The 22500-nt window shown below is 39.1% G+C and overlaps 1 protein-coding gene across 2 annotated transcripts in view; it reads right to left on the bottom strand.

Annotated features, from left to right (window-relative positions):
• LOC115222920 (tubby protein homolog) overlaps nucleotides 1–22500 on the bottom strand; it is a 127624-nt gene that overhangs the window by 62591 nt on the left and 42533 nt on the right. Inside the window, exon 1 of one of the 2 annotated variants that reach the window (XM_036511949.1) lies at nucleotides 16290–16718. The exons of the other annotated variant lie outside the window; for it this stretch is intronic. Within the exon in view, the coding sequence (XP_036367842.1) occupies nucleotides 16290–16336 (47 nt within the window). The 5' untranslated portion in view covers nucleotides 16337–16718. Of the gene's footprint in view, nucleotides 1–16289; nucleotides 16719–22500 lie in introns of those variants that run through there. 2 annotated transcript variants of the gene reach the window in all.

Genomic DNA, 22500 nt, shown 5'->3' with positions numbered 1-22500 from the left:
AAAGAAAGAATCCGAAGATTAAAATATTTATATATACCAATTAAGGACTGAACACGAAAAGTGGACCGTCAACATGCTAGATATAGACGTCAAATCGCCATTAGAATGGCGATTTGACGTCTATATATATGCATACATATATATATGTACATACTTATATATACATATATTTATACATACATACACACACACACAAATATGCTCACATGTATATATATATGTATATATATATATATATATATATATATATATATATATATATATATATATATATATATGCATGCACCCCACTCCACATATACATATATACACACACACAACATACGTTTATAAGCTACCAGAAAGAGCAGCCAGATGTCCTTTGAACCACAACTTACCCTCTTAAAAAAGGAACAGACACATTGGGTATCTATCTCAAGTTGCAAACCACCCCCCACCCACCAATCTCCTCCCCTCCTCCTCTTCCGAACCTTTATGCAATTATCCAAATTGTACATCCACCTTGCTTGCTCTCCCTGTTTTATACCCCACCCCACCTTTTCTTCCCTCGGTAATTCTGTCTCTCTCTCCCTTTCACCCTCTCTCTCTCTCTCTCTTTTCCTTTCACCCCCTCTCTCTCTCTATCTCTCAGAATCTGATTCCCTCTTTCCCAACCCCAAAACAAGCACTCTGCTCTCCTCTCCTCTCTTTCTCTCACTGAAATCTCTACTCTACTTGCTCATAATTTCTCTCTCATTCTTTCTCTCTCTCTCTCTCTGTTCTACTCTTTCTTCTTCTTCCTCCTTCTCCGCACCCCCACCCCGTCTTCCTCTTCTCCTTTCTTTTCTCTAAATCTATCAACGAAATAAAACGAAGAAAGAAAGAAAGAAAGAAAAAAACTAATAATCAATAAATCTAACACCGTTTGTGAGGTGGTTGTGGCGGTGGTGATTGCGTGGGGGTGGGTGATGGTGATGTCGGCAACGGTGGTGGTGGTGGTCATGGTGGTAGAAGAGGCAACAGTGGAGTGAAGTGAGGCGAGGCGTGGCGAGGTGAGGTGAGGTGAGGTAACGAGAGATGAAAGAAGCAGCAGTGATGGTGGTGGTTGCAGTGGGTGGAAAAGTGCATTAAATATGCATAGATAGATGTGTTTGCAGGGCGCCTTGGTGCTGCGTTGTGGTCAAAGTTCTTGTTTAAACCACAGTCTGTGACCCGCTTTCAACTTGCTTAACAACAAAAAACGACAACAACAACAACAACAACAACGACAACAACATCACGAAACATAAGAAACAATCAAAACATCCAACACATTCTAGATTTTTCTTAGATGTCAATCCGAGCTAATGAGCAGAAATTGGTACAATCTGATATGTTATCCCACAAAGTACTAGAAAGAGTAGACAAATATCCCTTAAATACAAGCCTAAAAAAAAAAAAAGAGAATAAATAATAAGAAAATTAAGGGCGCATTAGATAATGTAGTCCTAGGTACATTTAGTCCAAATCAGAAAAAATGAGATTAGAAGATGCTTGAGGTGGTAAAAGTTTTGATAGTAACTCTAATGAATCAGAGCTGACATGGAGTCAAACAACAAAAATATGTGTGTATATATGTATATATATATATATATAATATATATATATATATATATATATCATCATCATCATCATCATCAAAATCATCATCGTTTAGCGTCCGTTTTCCATGCTAGCATGGGTTGGACGGTTCTACTGGGGTCTGTGAAGCCAGAAGGCTTCATCAGGCTCAGTCAAATCTGGCAGTGTTTCTACAGCTGGATGCCCTTCCTAACGCCAACCACTCCGTGAGTGTAGTGGGTGCTTTTTACGTGCCACCCGCACAGGTGCCAGACAGAGCTGGCAAACGGCCACGAACGGATTGTGCTTTTTATGTGCCACCGGCACGGGGGCCAGGCGAGGCTGGCAACGGACACAAACGGATGGTGCTTTTTATGTATATGTATATATGTGTATATGTGTATATGTATATATGTATATGTGTATATATGTATATGTATATATATATGTGTATATGTGTATATATATATATATATATATGTGTGTGTGTATATATATATATGCGTATATATATGTGTGTGTGTGTGTGTGTATATATGGCTGTGTGGTAAGGAGCTTGCTTCCCAACAACATGGTTCCGGGTTCAGTCCCACTGCGTGACACGTTCGGCAAGTGTCTTCTACTATAACCTCGGGCTGAACAAAGCCTTGTGAGTGGATTTGGTAGATGAAAACTGAAAGAAGCTCATCTTATGTGTGTGTGTGTGTGTCTATGTGTGAGCATCTTTGAGTTTGTGCCCCCCCCCATCACTGCTTGACAACAAGTGTTGGTGTGTTTATGTCCCTGTAACCTAGCAGTTCTGCAAAAGAGACTGATAAAATAAGTACCAGGCTTAACAAAAAAATAAGTACTGGGGTTAATTTGTTCAACTAAACCCCTTCAAGGAGGTGCCCCAGCATGGCCACAGTCAAGTGACTGAAATATGTAAAAGAATAAAAGAATGTATATATATACACACACACACACAGACACACCCACACATATATAAGGTGCAGGCATGGCTGTGTGGTAAGAAGTTCGCTTCCTGACCCCGTTTCTGGGTTCAGTTCCACTGTGTGGCAAACAAGGACAGACAAAGGGATTAAGTCGATTACGTCAACCCCCAGTGCACAACTGGTACTTAATTTATCGACCCCAAAAGGATGAAAGGCAAAGTCGACCTCGGCGGAATTTGAACTCGGAACGTATCGACAGACGAAATACTGCTAAGCGTTTTAACCGGCGTGCTAACGTTTCTGCCAGCTCGCCGCCCTAATTTTACAGAAGTATAGGCTAGGTTAGGGTGTGTCCTTTGCACTCGAGTATATTTTAGGCCATCAAATATGGTAATTATCAATTCTTATTAGGTTTTTTTTCTGTTATTTTCTTTATTCTCTGAAGCCCTAGTGCTGCACTGAGTTCCAGTGTCTGCTCTGGTGGAGTTTTTATGGTCAGATGCCCTTCCTTATGCCAACCACTTCTCAGAGCATACTGGGTGTGCTTTTCAGAGTTTACTGGGTGTTTTTCATGACATACTGCTAAGCATTTCACCTGGTGGGCTAACGTTTCTGCCAGCTCGCCGCCCTTGTGAAAAAAGCACTGGTGATGGTGCCATGTAAAAAACACCCAGTACAGTATGTGGAATGGTTGGTGTTAGGAAGGGCATCCAGCTGCAGAAACTATTCTAAAACAAAGGAGCTTGGTGAGAGCCCTGGCCTTACTAGCTCTGGTCAAACCATCCAACTCATGCCAGCATGGGAAATGGATGTTAAATGATGGTGATGATGATGAGGAGGAGGATATATGTGTGTGTGTGTGTCTAAGTGTCAGTGTTTGTCCCCCCCCCCCACCACCACTTGATAACCAGAATATGTTCCTGTAACTTAGCAGGTCAGCAAAAGACATCGATAGAATAAGAAGCAGGCTTTAAAAAAAAAATAAAGAGACAAAGTGCTGAGGTCAATTGATTTGATTAGAAATTCTGGAAGGTGGGAAACACATGAGACTAACCACGGCCGTGTGTTTCACTGACTTTGTTTCCTCAACAAGGGTAAAGGGTAAAGACCCCCTTCGGTCATGAATGACCATGGGATTGCCCCTAGAGAGTTCCCCTCCAAGGCACAAGTCTGGGCAAGGTTGCTTATGGAAGATCAGCAGTCATCCATGCATAGCAGCCTCTCTTCTCTACGTCAGCAATATTCATCATCATCATCATCATCGTTTAGCGTCCGCTTTCCATGCTAGCATGGGTTGGACAGTTCAACTGGGGTCTGGGAAGCCAGAAGGCTGCACCAGGCCCAGTCTGATCTGGCAATGTTTCTACGGCTGGATGCCCTTCCTAACGCCAACCACTCCATGAGTGTAGTGGGTACTTTTTACATGCCACCAACACAGGTGCCAGACGAGGCTGGCAGACGGCCACGATCGGATGGTGCTTTTCATGTGCCACTGGCACGTTCTGAGTTCAAATTCTGCCGAGGTCGACTTGGCCTTTCATCCTTTTGGGGGTCAATAAATTAAGTACCACCAACCATTCCACATATCCAAGAGAAAGACAAAAGCTGACACGACTTGGCACCAGCGATGCTGTAGCTCATTTCTACGGGTGAGTGAACTGGAGCAACATGAAATAAAGTGTCACGCTCAAGAACACAACACACTGCCCGGTCTGGGAATCGAACTCACTACCTCGTGATTGTGAGCCCAACGCTCTAACCACTAAACCACGCACCTTGTTTACTCTTTTTACTCTTTTACTTGTTTCAGTCATTTGACTGCAGCCATGCTGGAGCACCGCCTTTAGTCGAGCAAATCGACCTCGGGACTTATTCTTTGTAAGCCCAGTACTTATTCTATCGGTCTCTTTTGCCGAACCGCTAAGTGACGGGGACGTAAACACACCAGCATCAGTTGTCAAGCAATGCTAGGGGCACAAACACAGACACACGCATATATATATATACATATATACGACAGGCTTCTTTCAGTTTCTGTCTACCAAATCCACTCACAAGGCATTGGTCGGCCCGGGGTTATAGCAGAAGACACTTGCCCAAGATGCCACGCAGTGGGACTGAACCCGGAACCATGTGGTTGGTTAGCAAGCTACTTACCACACAGCCACTCCTGCAAGTTTGCTCATAACTTTTTGAAAAATCGATGCTTTTAATTGAAATTTTCTACAAAACACTACACTGTAGATTATGATTAAATTGGAATTTGGTTTGAACAAACAGGAAATCTTGGAAGTAATGGTGGATAAGGGCAGATAGTTTTAATTGCTTAACTTTGTTTCCTCCTATGTCTTGACGAGGTAGGTGGATTATCACACACACACCTACCCCAACCCACCACCCAAAATTTTTTTCCTCCCCTACCAGCCGACATCAAGTTCTGACATAATTGTATCATATTCTATACTGTCTGAATTGTATTTGTAAGAAATTTAATTAAAAAAACATAATAAAACACAAAAAAAATAAAAATAAAAAATCCATTTTCCAGAAAGTTCTGAGGAAACAAACAAAAAAAAAAAAATAAAAGCTGAGGTGTGCAAATTATCCAACACTCACCCTTCTCTCTTCAAAAGAAAAACAAAAAATAAATAAATAAATAAAAAACGTTTTTCCACATCAAATTCTGAATATATTTGTAATCTACAAGATCAGCAACAATGAAACGTATTTGAGGGAAATTTCATTAAAAAAAAATGAAAAAGAAAAAAAAAATCTATTTTTCTGAAAGTTATGAGCAAATAAAAATCGATGTGAGCATGTGAATTAAACTAAAACTTCCCCTCCCTAAACGCACCCGCCCATCTCTGTTCCCACCCTCACCCCCAACCTCTTGAAAAAGAATTGTTTTTCACATAAAATTCCATCATAATCGTAATCTACATGATCTGAAATGCATTTGTAGAGAAGTTTATTACAAAAAAAAAATAAATAATAATAAATAAATAAATATGCATTTCTCAGGAAAGTTATGAGGAAACAAAGTCCTGGGAGTGGGGCATATATTTGCTGTTATGTCAGTCATCACAACATTCCTAGCACACATACACACACATATATATACACACATAAACATATAAATACACACACATATAAACATATAAATATATACATATATATACACACACACATATATAAATATATATACACACACACACACACACACACATATAGATACATAAACATAAATATATACATACATACAACACACATATATACATTCATATACATGATAGATCGTTAGCCACTACACACATTTTTTTTCTCTCCTTGTTTCTCTCCTTATTTTTTTCTGTGTCCCTTTCTGTAGAAGAGTGTAGGCTCGAAACGTTAAAGACTTTTTCTATTCCTGAGCGTTATACTTATACATCTGTTTGTTTTGTACACCACCTGTCTTCGTCTTTTGTTTTTTTTCATAAACTCTCCCTATATATGTATATATATATATATATATATATACACACACACATCAATAGAGAGACAGAGTGGGCGAGAAAGAGAAAGATATAGGTGTATACATACGAGGTGGTATCAAAAAGTTCCCGAATTAGTCTTGTAATGTACCAACAGATGGCACCACATGGTTGCATGTGCAATGAGAGCCCGTGGTGACCTTCACGAGGCAGTGTACTGGGTGACATTGCTGTGTTTACTTCGCAAGTTGTGAAATTTGTGTTTTTGGGATCAACATGTAGGCTGTAATCTGTGATTTTGTCATGGACAGGAACTAAGTGCCAATGTGAAATTTTGTGTTAAACTTGGGAAGTCTGCTACAGAGACATTGAGCATGCTTCGGGAAGGTCACGGCGATAAGGTAATGGACCGTACACAATGTTTCAAGTGACATGGGCACTTCAAAAACAGAAGGACATCCCTGGAAGATGCCGAGTGATCTGGAAGATCTGCCATGAGCATTACCCCAAGAAATGTGGTATTGTGTGTTGAGAATTTCTTCCCCCACCTCGGGCCAGAGCATCAATCGAGAGTTCTACTGCGACATTCTGTGAAGCATGAAGAATTAAATTCTTCACAGTGACAATGCATCCTGTCATCAAGCTCTCATCACTTGTGAGTTTCTCACTAAAAACAACATGGTATCACCAGATTTAGCACTTGTGGACTTCCATCTCTTCCCCAAGATGAAAATGTTGCTCAAAGGTCACTGTTTTAACACCGTTGTCAAAATCCAGAGCAAATCGCAGAAGATCTTTGACTTACAGAAAATGACTTCCAGGCTGGATTCCAAAAGTGGAAGGAACTCTGAGACCAGTTTACTGCTACACAAGGCGAGACCATTTCAAAGGAGATTAGGTTAAAACTGCGGTAAATAAGTTTATATTAAACATGATTAGGCTGGGAACCTTTTGATACGACCTTGCACATAAATCATAAATTTATGATGATTTGGTGCGAGCAACTAAGTCATAAACTTACGATGATTTGGTGCTAGTGGCCAGGTCATAAATTTATGATAAAAGTCTTGTAGTCACGCTAGTATACAATACAACCACATAAACACAAATACTTATTACTGTGTGATTTTACAACACTAAAATACAAATTTTAATTAACAAAACAAAAAATAGTGAACCCTTTTTTTTTAAAGCCCCTTTCAAGTAAGATTGAATTTTGATAAAGAAAAACATAGACATCTATTAACATTATCAAAGATTATTATCAATTTAAAAAACTCTATTGAACATATCTTTGTCTAATGTAGATGTCTGCTAGTGTCTTTGATGTGTCTAAAGATTAATTAAGGATGTGTGTATATATCTATCTATCTATCTATATATATATATATTTGATATTAAAAACTATATGATATGGTATATAAACACCAAAGGTCAGTAGAAAGCTGTAATAGAAGTGTCTGTGTAAATATCATTATCATCATCATCAGCATCATCATCACTGCCATCACCCTCATCATCATCATTGTTATCATTGCCATCATTGCTATTGTCATCATTCTCATTATCAGTTGTCAGCATTGTTGTCATCAACATCATCATCATCACCGCCAAATTTGTCATTGTCATTATCTTTCAATGTCCATTCTCTACGCTCAGGTGGGTCAGATGGAATTATTCAAGACAGATTTTTGTACGGTTGGATACCTTTCCTGTCACCAACCTTTGCCTGTTTCCAACCAAGGAGACGTTCGTTTCTCTGCTGGCAGACATGTTTTCATGGAAGATTTGTAATGAATGATGCTGCTTGTATAACTGTGACACTCATTCACAAGCATCAAGCATCATTGAGCGCAATCGGGTGGAGGATACCCGAGATCCTAGAAGACACACAGACAGACAGACAGACAGAACAGATTTTATATAATAGATATATAGATACACACACACACCTGTCCTCCACAGCAGAAGTGTTAGGGCAACCCCCACCCCCCACCCTGAAAAGGATTGGTTGGTAAGACTCATGTGCCAGTGCCACATAAAAAGCACTCATGTCAGTGCCACATGATAGCATTCATAGGGTGCCACATTAAAAAACATCCAGCACACACTGTGAAGTGGTTGGCATTAGGAAAAGTATCCAGCAGTGGAAACCAGACCAAACCAGACTGGAACTTGGAGCAGCCTTCCAGCTTACCAGCTCTGGTCAAACCGTCCAACCCATGCCAGCATGGAATACAGAATTTGGAGCATGATGATGGTGATGACACAGAGGTTAAGAGTTTCTTCCGGTTTTAATCTACCATATCCACTCGCAAGGTTTTGGTTGGCTCATGGTTATAGTAAAAGACACTTGCCCAAGGTACCACACAGTGGGACTGAACCCGGAACCATGTGGTTGGGAAGCAAGCTTCTTACCACACAGCCGCACTGACACCTACCAGAGCTATTTTAAAACTGAATATGGTAACAAACGAATGAATTGTTATCATAAAACAAAGGTTAATGACACAGTCAAGGGAAGAAACGTGGTTCCATTGACCATTTTTAGGGTCCTTGAGGCTGGTACAAGAAATGGAAGTTGTCCTTTGACCATAAACCTGATCCAAATACTTGTAAACAGAATGGATGTGGCTAACATCCAACATTAAAAACACCAGAACAGCCCCTTGAATCTGCTTACATGCAGTTTCTTTGGAGTGTTTATCGAAGCAGACAATGGAGTACAATGCAGTCTTTAACCCCATCAAATCTTGTCAAACCACCTGACCAACGCCAACGTGGAAATATGGAATGTCAACCCTTAATATGTGCAGGCGTGGCTGTGTGGTAAGAAGCTTGCTTCCCAAACCACATGGTTCTGGTTTCAGTCCCACTGTATGGCATCTTGTACTATAACCTCAGGCTGGCCAAAGCCTTGTAATTGAATTTGGTAGGCAGAAACTGAAAGAAGGTGGCGAGCTGGCGTAATCGTTAGCACACCGGGTGAAATACTTAGCAGTATTTCATCTGCTGCTACGTTCTGAGATCAAATTTCGCCAAGGTCGACTTTGCCTTTCATCTTTTCGGGGTCAATTAAATAAGTACCAATTACGCACTCAGGTCGATATAATCGACTTAATCCGTTTGTCTTTCCTTGTTTGTCCCCTCTGTGTTTAGCCCCTTGTTGGTAGTAAAGAAATAGGTATTTCGTCTGCCGTTACATTCTGAGTTCAAATTCTGCCGAGGTCGACTTTGCCTTTCATCCTTTCGGGGTCAATTAAATAAGTACCAGTTACGCACTGGGGTCGATATAATTGACTTAATCTGTTTGTACTATCTATGTTTAGCCCCTTGTGGGTAGTAAAGAAATAAGAAACTGAAAGAAGCCCATTATGTGTGTGTGTGTGTGTGTGTATGTGTGTGTCTTTGTCCACCACCAAGACCACTTGACAACTGGTGTTGGTGTGTTTACATCCCCCATAACTTAACAGTTTGGCAAAAACAGACTGATAGAACAAATACCAGCTTTAAAAAAAAGTAAGTATTGGGGTCAATTTATTTGACTAAAATTCTTTATGGCTGCAGTCTAATGACTGAAACAAGTGACACATACAGCTGTCATCAAAGTAAATATTTTATGTCACTTAACGATAACGAGGTTTTAAAATTTAATGTGTGAGTGATTAACAGTTATTAAAGTTTTTGTGCTCATTTAAAGTGAAAATAGGTATAAAAAGTACTTTTAAAAAAAATAGACATTTTCTTTGTGTTTTTGCCCATTTGGCACACCCACCCATGCAACTGTTTCCCACCATTTACGGGGTTAAATGGTGATGACGACGACGTGAAAAATTGATAATTATGGTCTGGCTAATTATAGTCTGTTAATTACGGGCTGACTAAGCAATTAGGAAAAATATTCCAAGAGTTAAAATGTGTTTGTTTGGATGAGGTAATATGGATATTAATAGATCTCTATAAGGTGGTGAACTGGTGGAATCGTTAGCATGCTGGACGAAATGCTTAGCAGTATTTCACATGTCGCTACGTCCTGAGTTCAAATCCCACCAAAGCTGTGAGTTTGCTTTTCATCTTTTCCGGGTCGATAAAATAAGTACCAGTTAAACACTGGTGTCGATGTAACTGACTGAGCCTCCTTACCTCAAAATTGCTGGCCTTGTGCCAAAATTTGAAAGCATCATTAAACAAACCATACAAGGCCATAAGCCAGGAATACTGTAAGCATGCCAAGTAAAATGTTTAGCACTATTTTGTGTCTTTAGGTTCTGAGTTCAAATTCCACACAAGTTGACTTTCCTTTTTTATTTTTTTTAGGGTTGATAAAATAAATACCAGTTGACCACTGAAGTGGTAAAAGAGTATCTGGGTAATCAATTACGGGTGGCAGCAAGTTCAAATTTGATGTAGATATTCCGTTGTTAATGTCTAAGTCAGTTTGGTCAGCTCTTCTGTTTGTAGGACACTGACCACACAGTGGTTCCACTGTCGGCAAATACACACACACACACAGAGGCACGTGCAAGTATATACAGAGTTGACCAAAAGTCATGCACCAAAACATTTTATTTCATCATCATCAATCACCGTCGTCGTTGTCATTTAACGTCCTCCTTCCATGCTGGCATGGGTCAGATGGTTTGAGAGGAGCTGGCCTGTGTGTAATGATGTGTGTCTGTGTATATATACTCTTTTACTTGTTTCAGTCATTTGACTGCGGCCATGCTGGAGCACCGCCTTTAGTCGAGCATATCGACCCCAGGACTTATTCTTTGTAAGCCCAGTACTTATTCTATCGGTCTCTTTTGCCAAACCGCTAAGTGACGGGGACGTAAACACACCAGCATCGGTTGTCAAGCAATGCTAGGGGGACAAACACAGACACACAAACACATACATATATATATATATACATATATATGACAGGCTTCTTTCAGTTTCTGTCTACCAAATCCACTCACAAGGCATTGGTCGGCCTGGGGCTATAGCAGAAGACACTTGCCCAAGATGCCACGCAGTAGGACTGAACCCAGAAACATGTGGGTGGTTAGCTAGTTACTTACCACACAGCCACTCCTGTATATGTATATACATATATATATATACACTGAAAAGAGATAATCTGATGTATGTATATACACTAGAAACTATGTGCATTGATTTATATACACAATGATGCTGTATGTATTGGTGTATGTATACACTCATAAATTGTGTGTATTTGTGAGTGTATATACACTCCTAAACTGCATGTATTGTTATATATATATATATACACACACACACACACACACACACATATAAACATATATATATATATACATAAATATATATATATATATATATATATATATATATATATATATAAATTTATATATTTATTTATATATTTATATATATACACAAAGACACACATACATGCGTGTGTGTATGTGTGTGTATATATATATATATATATATATATATATATATATACATACACACGAGCATGCACACTCATAAACTATGTGTATAGGATATGTGCATAAATGCTAAAATCTGTGTGTATTAATGTGTATATACACACTGGAAACGATGTGCATTGATGTGTGTTCAATTTCACGTGTTTACATATACAGAGAGGAATCTATAATCTGTGAGGCATATGCATATTTGAGTGTGTGTAAGTGTGCACAATGTGTGTAAGTATGTGTGTGCAAGTAATGTGTATGTGTGTGTGTGTTGAAACATGCAGTTAAGTGAAATGTGTGTGAAGGTACGTGGTGAAATGTACTTTTAAGCTTTTTTTTTTGTGTGTGTGTGTATTGAAATTTGCAGTTATATAAAGTGAAACGAAGTGTGTAAATGCTTACTCATCTGTGATGTGTGTATATGTATAGGTATGCAGGTGTTTGCATCTGCATTAGTGCATGTATGCATGCACATCAGCGCATCTCAGTATACATGTGTGTGTGTATGAAATGTCTGTATGTGTGTGTGTGTGTGTATGTATGAACACGTGCATATGTGTATGTGTGTGTGTATGTATTAACATGTGCATTTAAACATGTGTTTAAATGTGCGTGTGTTTGTGTGTGTGTGTATGAACATGTGCATGTGTGTGTGTACAAGAGCGTGTGTATTTGAATGTTTGCTTGTGTATGCTTGTGCGTGAATGAATATATATATGTGACTATATATATAAATATATATATATATCATCATCATTGTTTAACATCTGCCTTCCATATATATATGTGTGTGTGTGTGTGTTTAAATATATATACACACACACACACACACACACACACCTTGACCAATCTGTTACTAATAAATAATTGCAAACCTCCTTATCTCTATTTTCTTTTCTTCAATTAACCTATTGTTTTAAAGGAATTTCATTCCCTGACAATGCTAGGTATTGAACCAGTATTTCTTTGGATGCAACCATCCCACCATGTAATTACGGGGACATAAACAAACCAACACTGGTTGTCAAGCAATGATGAGGACAAACACATACACACACACAACAACAATATGCAAACGATGGGACCTTTTTATTAGTTTCCGTCAACCATGTCCACTCACAAGGCTTTGGTTGGTCTGAGGCTATAGTAGAAGACACTTGACCAAGGTGCCATGCAGTGGGACTGAACTTGGAACCATGTGGTTGGGAAGCAAACTTCTCACCACACAGCCACACCTATATATATATATATATATATATATATATATGTTCTTTTATTTGTTTCAGTCATTTGACTGTGGCCATGCTGGAACACTGTCTTTAGTCGAACAAATCAACCCCAGGACTTATTCTTTGTAAGCCCAGTACTTATTCTATCGGGGTCTTTTGCTGAACCGCTAAGTTATGGGGATGTAGACATGCTACCATTGGTTGTCAAGCGTTGGTGGCTGACAAACACAAATGCACAAACACACAATACACACCCACATACACACACATACATACACATGTACACATATACAAGCATGCATATACACATACATACACACCCACACACACACATACACATATACAAGCATGCATATACACACACACAAGGTGGGGCTGAAAATTTCCTGGCTTTGGGTAAAAGAAAACAAAGTAGGATGAGTGACTTGTGATTTTATCCACCGTGTTCTCCTATCAAATTCACACACTTAATGCAAGGGTCCTTCTGTTTAACTAAGCCCTGTAAAAAGAACTGGGAAGGTCGGGCCTCCAGCCAGGCCTTTCGCTACATCCCTTAAAGAAGGGGAACTTTTCAGCACCTCCTTGTACATCAAAGAAATAGCAGCCACAAAAGTTTTCCTTAAAGTCAACAAGTTATTAATCATGTTGTGGTTGGCAGAATTGGAAGAGCATCGTACGAAATACTTTGTGGCATTTCGTCTGTCTTTACGTTCTGAGTTCAAATTCCACTGTGGTTGACTTTGCTTTTCATCCTTTTGGGGTCATTGAAATAAATATCAGTTAATCACTGGGGACGCAGGTGGGGGTTTCAATTTAATCAACAAGGCCCCCTCCCATCAAAATTACTGGGTCTGTGCAATATTCAGAAAGAGGCATTACTGCAGTTGTAATTAGGTTTCCTGTTGATATTGAGGTGGTGGTGGTCGTAATTGTTCTCGTTATAATTGTAGTAGTGGTACCGGCTGTTGTAATTGTTACAGTAGTAATTATAGTTGTTGCTATTGTGGTGGTAGTGGCGGTTGTAGTAATGGTGGTGGTGGCAGTGGGGATGACAGTGAGGGTAGTGGTGATGGTGATGATGACTGTGATGATGGTGATGGTTGTGATGATGATGATGATGAGTGTGGTAGTGGCAGTAGTGGTGGTAATGATGGTGGCGGTGGTGTTACCGGTCGTTATTGTTCTCGTCGTAGTTGCAATCATTATTGCTTTTATTATTATTATTATTATTATTACTATTATTATTATTATTATTATCATTATTGAGGTAGCGATGGCTGTAATAATTGATGTTATTATCGATATGATTCTTGCCGTTGTTGTGGTCGTCATCCCGGCGTTTGTTGGTTATTGTTATCATACTTGCAACTATGAATGTTGTTGTCATCACTAAGGGATCGGTGAGAGTGGTGGTGGTGGTGCTGCTGCTGCTGGTCGTGATGGTAATGGTTTTAGTGATAGTGGTGATGTTGATGACAGTGGTGGCAGTGTTACAGGTGGTGGCGATGTTAGTGATGGTGGTGGTGTTAATGGTGGTGGTGGTGTTAGTGGTGGTGGTGGTGGTGGTAGTGGTGTTAGTGATGGTGGTGGTGTTAGTGGTGTTAGTGATGGTGGTGGTGGTAGTGGTGTTAGTGATGATGGTGGTGGTAGTGGTGTTAGTGATGGTGGTAGTGTTAGTGGTGTTAGTGATGGTAGTGGTGTTAGTGATGATGGTGGTGGTAGTGGTGTTAGTGATGGTGGTAGTGTTAGTGATGGTAGTGGTGTTAGTTTGGTAGTGGTGTTAGTGTTAGTGATGGTGGTGGTGGTGTTAGTGATGGTGGTAGTAGTAATTACTATTATTGTGATCCTTGTCGTTACCATAATTATGGCACTAACGATCATTGCTGTAGTGGCTGTTGTTGTTGTAAAATCAATTATGAGAATGTTGCTATCGTTGAGGCAGTGGTGGTGGTGGTGGTGGCGATAGTAATTGTTGTCGTTGCGGAGGTAATCTTTAAGATTACTGTTAATGTTCAAGTTGCAGTGGTGCTGTTGCAGTTGAGGTCATAGTTTTAAAGCAGTTGTGAGTGTTATTGTTGTTGTTGTTGCCATCATCACCATTATTATTCATCTCGTTGTTGTTATTGTTACCTGTCACAGTTGTTGTTGTTGTCAATCTGGTTATTTGCTTAAGTTGTTGTGTAATTAGTCCAGCCATGACCACCATGTTTGTTCTAGCCAAGTATCTTATATCTTGTACCTGTTTCAACTATTGGATTGCAGCCATGCTGGAGCAACACTGAAAGGTTCTTATTTAGAAACAAAAAAAAAAAACAAAAACAAAACAAAAAAAAAAGGTCCTAGTGATTTTTCTTTTTCTTATTTTTAAAGTCTGGTACTCATTCTATCGGTCACTTTTGCCAAACTGCTAAGTTGCAGGGATGTAAACAAACTAGCACTGGTTGTCAAGCAATAGTGGAGGACTAACACAAACACAAACACACACATGAACACACACACATACAACACACAACCATACAGCCATGCCTGTTCCCAGACATACAAAACAAAAAAAAAAAAAGAAAGAAAAAAGAAAAGAAAAGCAGCCATGACAGTGTGGTAAGAAGCTTGCTTCCCAACCACATGGTTCCGAGTTCAGTCCCACTGCATGGCACCTTGGGCAAGTGTCTTCTACTATAGCCTAGGGCTGACCAAAGCTTTATGAGCGGATTTGGAAGATGGAAACTGAAAGAAGCCTCTCATGTATATGTGTGTGTGTCTGTTTGTCCCCACCACTACTTGACAACCAGAGTTGGTGTGTTTACATCCCCGTGCAAATTCTGTTGTTAAAATTTATCTACAAAGAAATTGGTTATACTTCGACAATGCACAAAATATTTTGACAATTTTGTTTCTATTACAGGTATGGCTGTGTGGCAAGAAGCTTGCTTCCCACCCACAAGGTTCTGGGTTCGGTCCCACTGCATGACACTCGGTCAAATGTCTTCTACTATAGCATCGGGCTGACCAAAGCTTTGTGAGTGGATTTGGTAGACAAAAACTGAAAGAAGCCTATCACATATATATATACATACATATATACATACATACATATATATACATATATAAATGTATGTATGCATGTATATATATATATATATATATATATGTATGTATATACACATATACATATATGTGTGTTTGTGTGTGTCTTTGTGTCTGTTTGTCCCCACATCATTGCTCGTCAGCCAATGTTGGTATGTTTATGTCCCCACAACTAAGCAGTTCGGCAAAAGAGACTGATAGAATAAGTACTAGGCTTACCAAAAAATAAGTTGTGGGGTCGATTTCTACGACAAAAAACCCCCCCAAAAACGACCCTTTAAGGTGGTGCTCCAGCATGGCTGCAGTGAAGTGACTGAAACGTGTACGAGAATAAAAGAATACAATTGCTAATGATATTTAATTAGGAAAGTATATAATAGGATGTTTTGAATAACGAACGGCTATGAGAGGGGTCCATCAGAGTGAAAGGGGATAATTCAAAGGGAAGTTTGTAAGTAAAAGAAAAAAAAAAAATGGTTGAGAACCACCGTTTTTAAGTGTAAAATAGCTTGTTTTTTTTTCTGTCACTTTGTTTTACCTTACCTTTGTTCAATTTGCGAGAATTCTTCATATTTGTAAACTGGCTCCATCGTACGTAGAAAGTTGATCGGATGAAGAACAGGAAAAGAGAGAAAGAAAGATTCCGAGAAAGAGTGAGAGAGTGAGAAGGATAAAGACAGATAGACACAAAGGTAGATAGATAGATAGGTAGATAAAGAGAGAGAGGGAGGAAGGGATTGAGAGAGTGTCGGAGGAGAAGGAAGAGGAGGATGGATGAGAAGCGAGTGGCACTGTTGCCGTATGGTGTGGTATTTTAACAAGTTCAGCGGTGTAGAGCACCAGTGCTGCACGCAGTAATGCACATTGGAGTGCAGTATAAGTACACTGCAAGTTGTACTAGTGACTGGCTGGTTGGCTGGCTGGATAGATGGATGGATGGATGGATGGATGGAAGGATGGAGGGAGGGATGGAGAGAGAGAGGAGGGCACGCACGATGGATAGATGGTTGGATGGTGTGGCGATGAGCATGTAGATGGAAGAGAGCCACAAGGAAGTAGAGAGAAAGAGAGAGAGAGAGAGGAAGGGGGAAGAGGAGAGGTGGGAGTAGATAAATCAATGAAGAAACAGAATTCTGCCACCACCATCACCACCAACAACAACAATAACGACAACGACAACATCACCACAACTACCACCGCCATCAGCACGACATCAACGAGAACAGCAACAGCAGCCACAGCAGCAGCAACAGTAAAAAGCATCGCTGACAACTGTTTCTATAGTTGCAATGGCGGGTCGTTGGCTGACTGGTCGACCAGCTGGACAGCCAGTCGGTCGGTCGGTCGGTTCGTCGATTACTACATACACACACACACACACACACAGCATCCCGTATACAGAAGGGACCGAATCCCCCATTTATCAGCACTGACCACCACAGACTGGCGTTATCGTTAACGTGATTTTCACGCTCGATGCAGCCACCACCGCCATCATCCTCATCATCATCATCATCATCATCATCACCACCATCATCATTATCATCATCATTGGTATTGACCAGTGCTATATAACAATCATTATCACCTGTTACTGAAATGTACGATATAGTGTCCATGTGCATGTGTATGTGTGTGTGTGTGTGCGTGGTGTGTGTATATACATTTCTACATGTATGCATCTATTTATGAATGTGTAAGTATATATATATATATATATATATATATATATATATAACATGCATACACATATATCTATATGTACATATTTACAGGTACATACACATATATATATACATACAACACATACACACGCTTATGCATGTATGTATGTATATATGTGTACACATGCACATAAGTATTTATATACGTATATATATATATATATATATATATACACACACACACACACACACTTGTATATATGTATATATATATATATACATACACACACACACACATACATGTATATAATACATACACACACACATATATACACATGTATCTAATACACACCACACACACACACACACACACATATATATATACATACACATGTATATACATATACATATATATAATGTACATATGCTGGTAGTTAGGTAGGCAAGTAGAGAAAGGGGGAGTGACAGCAAGTGAGAGAATGTGTGTGTGTGTGTGTGAGAGAGAGAGAGAGAGAAAGAGGGAGAGAGAGAGCAGGAGAGAAAGGAAAAGTGGAAAGCCATAAGAAAGACGGTTGGAGTCCCAGTAAGCTAGTAAACTCCAAAGCATTATATATTTACGGAGACTGAGTAGTCAATTAGAGCCACAATCGATAGATACGTAACAGCAGCAGAAGTAATAGTGATGGGTGTGGTGGTGGTAGTAGTAGTATAAGTAGTGGAGGTGGAGGTGGTGGCAGTGATGATAGTTGTGGTGGTGGTGGTGGGAGTAGTGGTTGTGATGCTGGTGGTGGTAGTAGTAGTAATGGTTGTGGTGGTGTTAGTAGTGGTAGTGGGGATGTTTAGTAGTCGTAATAGTAGTAGTAGTAGCAGAGGTGGTTGTAGTTGTGGTGTTAGTGGTAGTAGTAGTAGTAGTAGTAGTAGTACTAGTAGTGATGGTGGTGGTGGTGGTGGTATAGTGGTGATGATAGTTGTGGTGACAATAGCAGTAGTGGTGGTGATGGTGGTAGCAACAGTGGTGTTGGTGGTAGTAGTAATAGTGGTGGTGGTAGTAGTACCAGAAGCAGTATTGGAATTGTCCGGGGTGGGGGGATTACATCTTGTCCCCTTCCATTTCATTGCCTGACTATTCTTTTAACTTTGTGTGTTTTTTGTTTTGTTTTAACTTTTTTGTGTCTGTTTTTGTTTGTGCTTTAACTTTTTTCCCTTTCTTCTTTTCAAACTGCTTCAATAAGTACAAAAAAAAATCTGATTACAACAACAACAACGACAACAACAACAACTATCATTTCTTTCATTAAAAGCAAGTCCAGAAATTTACAAGGAAGAGGAAAAGTCGACTACATCAACCCCAGTACTCACTGGTACTTTATTTCATTAATCTTGAAACGACAGGTAAATTTTAGCGTGTTGTCAACTTAATGTGACGGTCCCATAAAAGGGAAGAATGCTACTGTTATTTAACCCTAGGAAACACCGTTTCCTGCTGGACTTAACACATTTCCTGTGTCCTTATGTTTTCAAAGTGGAGACAAGCACCTCCATCCAGCAAAGCCAGCATCCAGAGACTAGTTTCAGAGTCATTGCTCATCATCAGTCTGGAGTAGCATAACTTTGAAATAGAAGAAGAATTGGAGGAAGAATAGGAAGAAAAAGTAGAGAAGAAGAAAAAGGAGGAGGAGAAGAAGAAGAAGAAGAAGAACTGGAAGAAGAAGAATTGGAAGAAGAAGAACTGGAGGAAGAAGCAAGAAAAAGAATGAAAAATAGGAAGAAGAAGAAGAAATCTACCAACAAACACAAAACTAATCGCATGGTAAGAAACAAATTTGTTTTTATTATTTATCTACACATTTATTATTTATTTATTTATTTATTTTGAGACTATCTATTTTCTAATTATTCTGGCAACTAGATTGAAGAAGGAGCAAGCTGAATAACGATGTTCTGACCACAGAGAGAGGGAGAGAGAGAGAGAGAGAGAGAGAGAGAGAGAGAGAGAGAGAGAGAGAGAGATAATGACTATAACAGAAGGAAAAAAAAAGTCTGTACAGGATTTGAACTTTCAAACCCAGAGTTTATATATACAATGCAGTAACTGCATACATTGCTTAGTTTTAGAAAGAAGTGAAAGTGAAGAAAAGAACAACGATGATGTTGATGATAATGATGATGGTGATGATGATGACGGTGGTGATGATGATAGTGATGGTGGTAAAGATAGTGATCATGATGGTGGTGGCAGTGTGCGATATATGTGGGTGTTTGTATGTGTTTCTCCCCAACACCACCACCACAACCACTTGACCTGAATAACAATAATAATAATAATAAAAATAACATCGAAAAATACCTTAGGAATGAGAACCTAGCTTTGAAATTTCCCCAAGACACCTGATGAAGGCTGGAGGGTATATCAGCTGAAATGTTGTGTTAACAACAAACAAGACGAGGACAAATAGCCATCAAATGTAAATAATGTAAATAATATATATATATACTTTATTTAAAGCAGCAGAAAATTCTACAAAAACCTGTTACTCTGAGTTTCACGTTGCCGTTCATCCGTTCATGAACGGTAACGTGAAACTCAGAGTAACAGGTTTTGTAGAATTTTTTGCTGCTTAGCTTTAAAAAAGCATATTACTCTACCACTGGTATTTGAGTACTCTTTTTTCCACTTTGTTTCACATTTATGTGTTTACTCCGGTATATATATATATATATTATATATATATATATTGAAATGTGATATATATATAAAATGATTGAAAATATATATATATATATATATTAAATGATTGATATATATATAAAATGATTGAATATATATATATATATATTAAATGATTGATATTGATACAGAAGACAGAATACAGCTAAAAGCTTAATTAGCTCAACAATCGTTTTGGCTTCATTCTGCACTGCTCCCTCATGGGTGTGGGATGATGTAATGACATCAGATGCAACACACAGTGCAATAAGCTTCGTCAGGTGATGTAACATGCCTCGAAAGTTACCAGATTTGCATTTTTTTCTTTTCGCTCCAAGTTATATGCTGGTGGTGAGATGTTAGTAGCTCTGACACATTTTGGTATATATTTATACACTCACCCACATGAGATGGCTGGACAGATGGATATGTATGTAATATACAAATGTGTATATATACTTTTGTACATAATCTTATACACACACAATCCCACATGCACACATGTATGTATGTATATACATGCGCACACACATGGGGAACCACTACAAAATGATTTAAGTGTATAAAACATTGAAAAATGTGAACTATAAAAGGCTATAGATTTAACATGCATACATACATATGTATATATACATGCATGTACGCATACGTACATACACACAGACACACACACAATATTCAAGAACATATGAACATATTTACACACACTTACACACCTACATACACTCAGACATATACATCACATACACCTTCAAGAACACACATACACAAATACATATATACATACAAACATATGTGCATACACATATACATACACTCACATATATATATATATATATATATATATACATACACACAGAATTACATGCATAAATACACACATACACGCATGCATACACACTCATACTTATACACATACATACACACACATATATATATATACATACAAACATACATACATACACGCATACTTTATAATTGTGAAAAATAAAATAAAGTGAAATACGTAAGTGAAAGAGATGAAAGAGACAAGGGAAGGAACAAAGTTGCGAGAGACAAGAAAGATGAAAATGATGAGAGAGAGATGAGGAGAGAGGAGAAAAAATAGAGAAATGATAAATGAGGAAGCGAGAGATGAAAAAAAAAAGGAGGAAAAATAAGACAGGAAATGAACATAAAATGACTTTTGATTAATGGATTTTTCATATAAAAATACTTAAAAATTAAAAGTGGCGGTAGGAGCAGGCGTGGCTGTGTGGTAAGATGTTTGCACCCTAACCACATGTTTCCGGGTTCAGTCCCACTGTGTGGTATCTTGAGTGAGTGTCTTCTACTATAGCTTTGGGCTGACCAAAGCCTTATGAGCTGATTTGGTAGACGGAAACTAAAAAAAAGCTCATCGTGTCTGTGTATTGTGTGTATGTGTATATATATGTATGTATATAGTGCCACCTGACTGGCTCTCGTGCTGGTGGCACATAAAAGGCACCATTCGGGCATGGTCGATGCCAGTGCCGCCTGATTGGCTCCTGTGCTGGTAGCACGGAAAAAGCACCCACTACACTCTTGGAGTGGTTGGTATTAAGAAGGACATCCAACTGTAGAAACCTTGCCTGATCAGATTGGAGCCTGGTGCAGCCTACCGGCTTGCCAGTCCTCAGTCAAACCGTCCAACCCATGTCAGCATGGAAAGCAGACATTAAACAATGATGATGATATACAGATATATATATATATATATATATAGAGAGAGAGAGAGAAAGATAGACAGACAGACAGATAGATGAATAGATAGACAGAATATATATATATAGATAGATAGATAGATGGATAGATGTGTGTATGTATATATGTGTGTGTGATAAAATTCTCACACCACCAGACACGTTATTGCAGAACACTGGAAATGAATAATATTGTTTGGATGACATTCTCATTCTTTTATAACTACCACTGGTGCCATATAAAAAGCACCCATGCTGGTGCTGTATAAAAGCACCCAGAACTCTCTGTAAAGTGGTTGGCATTAGGAAGGGCATCCAGCCATAGAAACCATGTCGAAAGAGACAATAGAGCCTGGTGCAGTTCCCTGACATGCCAGCTCCTGTTGAACCGTATCTCCTGTATATTAAGATACCTGCCTCCATCCCCCTGTTATACCCTAACCTCTCAGCTGGCACAAAGCCACTTTCTTCAGTTCCACTCCCTCTCCTAAATGAGAGTTCTTCATCTGACAAATTACTTGGCGACCCTACTGGTGCTGGTGCCACATACAAAGCACCCACTACACTCTGTAAAGTGGTTGGCATTAGGAAGGGCATCAAGCATTAGAAATCCTGCCAAAACACAGATGAAACCTGAACAGCTCTTTGTCTGGTCAGCT

Source organism: Octopus sinensis, linkage group LG21 (genome assembly GCF_006345805.1).
Source record: "Octopus sinensis linkage group LG21, ASM634580v1, whole genome shotgun sequence".
NCBI classification, from domain to species: Eukaryota; Metazoa; Mollusca; class Cephalopoda; order Octopoda; family Octopodidae; genus Octopus; species Octopus sinensis.
This window is presented reverse-complemented; position numbering and strand designations above follow the sequence as displayed.